This window comes from Pteropus vampyrus, unplaced genomic scaffold (genome assembly GCF_000151845.1).
Source record: "Pteropus vampyrus isolate Shadow unplaced genomic scaffold, Pvam_2.0 Scaffold86, whole genome shotgun sequence".
Classification (NCBI taxonomy): domain Eukaryota; kingdom Metazoa; phylum Chordata; class Mammalia; order Chiroptera; family Pteropodidae; genus Pteropus; species Pteropus vampyrus.
This window is the reverse complement of record NW_011888867.1, coordinates 4,183,628-4,191,302: the sequence shown is the minus strand read 5'-3', so window position 1 is coordinate 4,191,302 and position 7,675 is coordinate 4,183,628. Positions and strand designations below refer to the sequence as shown.

The 7,675-nt window shown below is 52.3% G+C and overlaps 1 protein-coding gene across 1 annotated transcript in view; it reads left to right on the top strand.

The window, feature by feature from the left end:
* Positions 1-7,675, top strand: part of DISP3 (dispatched RND transporter family member 3) — a 47,802-nt gene that overhangs the window by 15,726 nt on the left and 24,401 nt on the right. Inside the window, exons 2-3 of the mRNA XM_011363631.2 lie at positions 3,976-5,074; positions 5,903-6,122. Of these exons, the coding sequence (XP_011361933.1) occupies positions 3,979-5,074; positions 5,903-6,122 (1,316 nt within the window). The 5' untranslated portion in view covers positions 3,976-3,978. The remainder of the gene's footprint in view (positions 1-3,975; positions 5,075-5,902; positions 6,123-7,675) is intronic.

The window sequence follows — 7,675 nt, the reverse complement described above, 5'->3', positions numbered from 1 at the left end:
GACAGAGTCAGAGGACAGAGAGCAAGAGCACACGTGTTGGTCACTGAGCAGGAACATATGCCAAGGGCCCACAATAATGGAAGATCATTGTCTTTGGCCTACATCAGTCGCCTTGTCTGAGCCAGTGACAGATACCAGAGGAGCCACCCTTAACTTCTTTTTATGGAGCAGCTGGAGCTCCTTGCTAAGCTAATCAATTCCCGTCATTTGAGAAAGGAAAACAAATTTGCAGTTTGCTGCCCATCCTGTGGAGGGGCCTGAGCAAGTGGTTGCCAGCCAAGGCATCCGAGCCAGACCCCACCCACCGGCCAGGCCTCACTCGGTTTGGACAGGGTCTTAAGGCTCTGCCCTGCCCCTTTGGCACTTACCCTCCTTGGCCTGCAGACTGGGCCTTCCTAGGGGTTCTGGGGCTGTCACAGCCAAAGGGACCTGGACCTTTACCATCCCACTAACAGGGATGAGACAGGGCCCCAAGAGGGGATGGGACAGGCCCAGGGCCACACAGAAAGTTGGTGGCTGAGCTAGGTCTGGAGCCAAGTCACTCGACCACCAGTCTGGTGTGATTTCCCACATGGCAGCTTTTCTTTTCGGGAGTGGACTGAGAAGGCGATCGTGGGGCTGGGAGGGGGAGTGGACTGAGAAACAAAGAGCCCATCAAGTCCACTTCCTGCTTGTCCATTTCCTACCCTTCAGGATCCTTCTCAGCCCAGGCAAAAGAAACCATACTCACCGCCATATGCTTACACTGTTTGGTGTGTGACTGTGCTCTGTCTAGGAGAAAGTGCTATCTAATACCTAACCCGAGTTCCATTTCCTTCTTTTATTCAACAAAGATCTGCTAAGCACGGATCCCCTGCAGGATTATTTTGGGCCTTGGGAACACAGCAGGGAATGCGACAGCCAAGTGCCTGCTCCCTTGGAGTTTATGTCCACTTGGCTGTGAGGCTCTCACTGGAAGACAGAAGGCAGAAAGGCTGTGCCCAATTTTCTGGTCACTTAAATTCAGCAAATGCTGTCCCCAGGGCAGAGAGTCACACATATCAGACAGGGCTCCAATGAAATTGTTGCAATTACTATTGCTATGTAACCAACCATCTTAAAACTTAGTGATGGATGACAACCAGTGTATCATGCTCATGGACAGCGTGGGTCAGGACAGGGCCAGGAGGGGGTGACCTAGCTCTGCTCCATAGTGTCTGGGCCTCAGCTGGGAAGACTTGAAGGCTGAGAGTTACCCCACGACTGGAAGCCAGAATCATCTGTAGGCATCTTGCATGTCTGGTGGATGATGCTGGGGTGAGCAGGAACTCCTACATGTGGTATCTTTGCATGGGCTGGTTTGGGCTTCCTCATAGCGTGGCAGCTGGGTTCCAAGGACACATGTCCCAGGAGAGCCAAGTGGAAGCTGCATCTCCCTGTATTACTTAGCCTCAGTAGTCATAAGGCACCACTTCTGCTGTGGCTACAAGCTCACCCGAACTCAAGGAGAAGGAATGCAGACATTACCTCTTGATGGGAGAAGTCTCTAAGTCAAATCATGAGAAAAACACGTGGGGTGGGAGACACTGCTGAGGCCATCTTTGTCAAATACAATGTGCCACGTGGGTCTCTTAGGAGTTCACAGATTTTAAGGAGAAGCAGAGTATAAAAAATAGTAGCTATCATTTCCTGAACACTTACACCTACCAGGCGCTGTGGTCAGTCTGCTGTGTACATCTTCCTTCCAACACCTTGAGTACTGTTAGCCCCATTTTGCAGATGGAAAGACGGGCTGAAATGTTACACTGCCTGCTATAACTCACACAGCTGGGATTTGCGCCAAGTCCGTCTGCCTCCTAAGCCATAGCTTTTAATACTGCTACACTGCCTCTCCTTCTTCATCCCTAAGTAATTTTTACCCCCAAAGTGTGGTGAGAAGCTTAGACAAGCAGCGTCAGGGGTGGAGGATTCAGATCTGGGAAGGCGTCTCGGCAGAGGTAACACTTGAGCAATGTCTCGAAAGATGCTTTAGATTTGGACTCCTGGGAGAGGGAGTGGAATTCCTAGTGGAGTAGCAGTGGGACAGAGGGCCCCCGAAGGAGTGCTGCTATGACCTAGAACCCTGGCCTTTGACTCCCTAACACACCAACACGTTGTAAATAATACACTCTAAAAGGCAGGCTGAGGCTGGCGACAGGGTGGGTGGACTTAATCCCCAGAAAGAGTGCCAAAGTGGCCCCTACCCCGCTCTCCACCATATTACTGTCAGCTTCCTCCTTCAGAGGCTGGGGAAGGGGCCCGAGGCTCCCCTACGCCCCCACCTCCATGTGAAGACTTGGTTTTGTCTTTTGGAGATGGAGTGAGTCTGAGCCACCTCTGGTTCACACTCAGGAGTTTCTGCTAATATAGATTGAGCCTCAGTGCAGTTAGCATCCCCTCCTGCAGGCTTGCTTTAGGACACTGCGAAGGGGAAGTTTAATTATTTCATTGATAGGAATCCTGCATATTACAGCAGTTCCCGCCCCTTCCAGGTCTCTCTCCCTCTCAAGTCTTCTGCTCTGCCCTCCTCCTCTCCCACCCACCATCAGCCTCCCTTGCTCACTGTGTTAATCTCTTTGTTTCCCTATTTGGGTCCCTGTCTTCCCCCACCCAGTTCCACTCTCCTGTCTGTCTCCCTGATCTCTCTCATGTTCTGTCTCTGTCTCTGTCTCCCTCCTTCCCCTCGCCCTCTCTTCTTCACTTTCTCTGGGCTGACAGCAGCCCCCTCTCTTCCTGGACAGACTGTCTAATTGAAATGGAGCACTCTAGAGAATGTTAATAGGAAAGGCAGCATTAATTAGCCAGCTCTGGCATAATTAGCTTCCTCCTCTCACTGCCTGGCATCTAACTGGATAATGAGTCTCTCTCCGTCCAAACAGAGGGCAGGCAGGACAAGGGGGACTGGCCATACCCAGGGATGCCAGGAGGCTCCCGCCTTCAGGCTACGCTGCTGGAGTCCTCAAGCTGCCCAGCCCTGCCCTCCCCTGCCAGGCCTCCCTGCTGCTTGTGCCCAAGTCTTGGGGAGACAGAGGCCTGGCCCCTGCCCGCGCCCAAAGGATTGAGGTTGCTGGAGTTGCATGTTAAGTGGTCTGAGCCTGAAAAACAGTGGCTGCAGCTGCAATGTCCCACAGAGGGGGTGGGGAGGTATTGAGAGTTCTTGAGGAGAGCTGCGACAGGCATCGAGCCCTGGCACAGCCTGAGGGGCAATGGTTGAGCACATTACAGCCTCCAGAGGAGAGCAAAGAAATGTTTATGTGACAGATAATAACTAATGGACTACGTGAACTGCAGAGTGCTTCCATCCTTGACCTTCCCCACAATCGTATGAGACAGGAATGGCCACCTCTATTTTACAGATGAAGACTCTGAGGTTCAGAGAGGTTCACTGCCTTGCCCATGTTCACGCTACCAGGACCCAAACCAGGGTCCATCTAATTCTAAAGATCATGTCCTTTCTCTTCCACCTGGATACTTTTAGAAGGTACTTTATGGTCGCTCATTAAATAAATGAGATTGGTCACACTTTATATTGGCCTTGAGTTCTAAATCCAGAGAATGCAACAAAAATTGAGAAATGATGCAGTCATAATTTCCCCTGAATATCCTTTACACGGGGAGGAATATTTCTTCTGCTGTCCATTGGGCTGTGATTCTTTTTTTTTTCTTCTGTGGCCTTGAAAGCCACAATCTAGTTGGGAGGTGATGGGCAAATAGGATTTTTCTTTCTGTTTTGTGCACATGTGGTTGAATTCAGTTGAATTAAATGTCTGCTTGATGCAATTCCATTGCAGTATTCGTACTTGGTTATGACTGGGCAAGGTTAACGCCCAGAGCTGGGTGGCTGGGTGACTGCAGCCACAGGGCACCATTTTCTCTCTCTCTCTCTCTCTCTCTCTCTCTCTCTCTCTCTCTCTCTCTCTCTCTCTCTCGCCTGGTGACCTTCTCCCTCTCCTGTAGGCTATGGATTCGGAGGATGATCCATTGCTGCAGGATGTGTGGCTAGAGGAGGAGCAGGAAGATGAGGAAGCAACGGGTGAGGCCTTTAGGAGAGCCCAGAAGCCGGGGCCCCAAGCTGGGGCAGGACGGCAGTGTTGCTGGAGGCACTGGACCTTGCCCTCCCGGCCCCCAGCCTCAGGCTTCTGGAGTACTCTGGGCTGGGCCTTCACCAATCCGTGCTGTGCGGGGCTGGTGCTCTTCCTGGGCTGCAGCATCCCCATGGCCCTGTCAGCCTTCATGTTCCTCTACTACCCGCCGCTGGACATTGACATCTCCTACAACGCCTTTGAGATCCGTAACCATGAGGCCTCGCAGCGTTTCGACGCCCTTGCGCTGGCGCTCAAGTCTCAGTTTGGATCCTGGGGGCGCAACCGGCGCGACTTGGCAGACTTCACCTCTGAGACGCTCCAGCGCCTCATTTCAGAGCAGCTGCAGCAGCTGCATCTTGGCAACCGCTCGCGAAGGGTCACCAGGGCCCCACGCGCTGTCCCTGCTGTCCCTCGACGTGCCCCGGGACAGTGGTCGGACACCTCCGCCACTCGGAAGCCAGTAGCCAATCGGAGTGGGCGTCTTCGACGCGAGACCCCGCCCCTGGCAGATTTGGCAGCCAACCAGAGTGAAGCTCCTGTGAACCAGGAACCCGACAAGAATGGCCAGCGCCAAGTCGGAGCTCCACCCCCTACGGCGGCGGCGGCCAATCAGAGCCGTGCCCGCCGAGGCGCCTCGCGTTGGGACTACTCTCGCTCGTATGTGAGCACCAACACCCAGACACACGCGCACTGGCGCATCGAGCTCATCTTCCTGGCACGCGGCGATGCCGAGCGCAACATTTTCACCAGTGAGCGGCTGGTCACAATCCACGAGATTGAACGCAAAATCATGGACCATCCAGGCTTCCGGGAGTTCTGTTGGAAGCCTCATGAAGTGCTCAAGGACTTGCCGCTGGGCTCCTACTCCTACTGCTCCCCGCCCAGCTCGCTCATGACCTATTTCTTCCCCACTGAGAGGGGCGGCAAGATCTACTATGATGGCATGGGCCAGGACCTGGCGGACATCCGGGGTGAGCAGGCCTGGGTGTGGCTGGGGGCTGAGGCCTCTAGGGAGCCTGGTGTTAAGGAGCCTGGAATGGCCTTATGAGCGGGGGAGTCTGGATAAGACTGAGGGCGGGGCTTGGCGGGGTAGATCGGAAGGCTTGACTCCTAGTTCAGCACTTTTGAGGCTGGTAGGAGGACGGGGAAGGACTCCGCAGTGAGGCAGAGGCCGGTTGGAGCTGGGCGCTAGGCAGGTCTGAGGGCCATGTGAACAGGACGTTAAGTAGGGTTGGGTGTGAGATGGTATCCGAGGGAGGCGAGGAAGGAGGTTTGGATGCCTACCTGGATTGAGCGAGATTGGGAGTTTCGCTGTGGCCAGTTGGAGAAAGTATGGGGTGGGACTTGGGCATGAGGTTTATTAGAGAGTAATCTGGGTATGGTTACTGGGTATCTGGTCCGAGGAAGATAAGGGAATAGCTGGGGTTGAAAGAAGACCCAGGTGAGGTTAGTTGAAGTAAATCAGGATGGAACCTAAGGAAGGATGGAGCTGGCACAGAGCGTGCTTGTAGGCAGATGAAGGGGGGACTGCAGACGCTGAGTCTTGGCATTTCATTAGCTGAGATTCAAATGGAAATGAAAATGTCCTGGGAGGACAGTCTGTGAGCTGCTCTTCTTGGGCAGCTGTGAGTTTTCTAAACTATCCCACTGTCCCATTAGGGACAGTTCCGGGCAGCTGGAGGTGTTTCCCAGCTGTTTAGAAAGGGGTGAGGTGGTGAGGTGGGTAGGATAACCTTGATGGAGGGTTGGTGGGAACTGACCTGCTGAGCTTTTGGGTACCTATCCCTGCTCCCCTGCAGGCTCCCTAGAGCTGGCCATGACTCACCCTGAGTTCTACTGGTACGTGGACGAGGGCCTGTCTGCAGAAAACCTCAAGAGCTCCCTCCTACGCAGCGAGATCCTGTTTGGAGCACCCCTGCCCAACTACTACTCAGTGGACGATCGCTGGGAGGAGCAGCGGGCCAAGTTTCAGAGCTTCGTGGTCACCTACGTGGCCATGCTGGCCAAGCAGTCTACTAGGTAGGAGGGCCAACCACACCTGGTGTGGGCCCACCCATGCGTGAACCAGGAACGGGCTATATTAGGGTAGGGAATTGGTTTTTAGGTACTTCTTTCTCATAAGCCCCAGGCCCCCTCCCTGCAACCTTTTCCCTAGAAAGTCTTTCTTCCAAAATCAGAGGCAGAGCCAGATATATCCTCGATGACCCTCTTGATGGGCGAAGGGCTCCTTTTCTTGATCAGCAAGCTCTAAAGATTAGTGAACATGACAACTCCAGGGGAAGTAGGAAATCTCAGAACTCTTGCCCTGGAGGTCTTAAGTTTTGCTTTTCTCCAGCAATGGTGCTAGAGGGTTTTCTGGGAAGAGTATTAACCAGGAATTAAGGAGTTCCTCTCTGGCTCTAACACCCAGGGAGATAATTGATAAGTCACTTCACTTCTCTGGGCCTCAGTTTCCCTGTTTGTGTAATGGGGATGATGAGTCCTTCCATCCTTCTGGAGTCTGGAGGAGGTGAGCTAAGAGATTAAACAGTGTGTGCTTTGGGCAGTGGGTGCTTTGGGTGTCCTCCAAGCCTTGAGATGTGTGTCTAAGAATACAACTGGTCCCCTCCCCACCAACAAAGGGCATTAAATAGTTCATTTGTCTGTGCTGCAGGGCAGTAACTCCAATGCCTCTGAGTCCCCTACCCTGACAAGTTAGCCCTGGGCTCAGGAGGAACCATTCTGCCTGAAATAACCACATTCCTTCTGTTACTCATCCATTGTAGTGAGCAACTACGGTAATAATCAGAGCTAACATTTATTGAGCACTAACTCTGTGCCAAACCCTTTCTACACGCCACCTCATATAATTCCTACACCAACCCAATGAGGTAGGTGTTGTTATGATTATCTCCATTTTACAGTTGAGGAAACTGAGACATACCACAATTAAGTTAGTTGTCCAAAATTGCAAAGCCATAAGAAGTGGACTGGGATTAAAATTCAGACTTTCTAATCCAGAAATCTAATCACCCTCTGTGTTTTCTATGCCAGTTGCTTCACTAGGAGCTTCTCCCTGCCCTGCTTCTTTGCCAGGCAAACCCCTATTTATTCACTAAGATCCAGCCTTTTCCCTGAAGCTGGTTTAATGCCCTTCTACCCACTACCCACTTCCACAGTCCCCTTCCTTCTCCCTGAGGGAAGCAGGAAAGAGCATACACAAGGCTTTGAGTCAGATATATCTGGGGTCAGGTCCCAGTCACTCCATTTAGCTGTGGGAGTTTCGGTTTTCTCTGTCACCTCTCTGAGCTATGATTTCATCATAGCCCTTGTCGCTCTGTATTTTAGTTGTTCTCTGTCACTTAAGGTGTAGTCCTCAAATCAGCAGCAGCAGCAGCACCTGGGGACTTGTTAGAAATGCAGAATCTCAGAATCTCCAGGCCTTTCCCAGACCCACAGGATTTCATTAAAGGTTGACGAAGGTCTGGTTTAATTATGTCTCAATATATTGAGTGTGAGTTTGTTGATGGCTGGGATTGGAGGCCTAGCTTCCAGCACAGTACCAGGAACATCTTAGTAGGGATTTGTCTGGG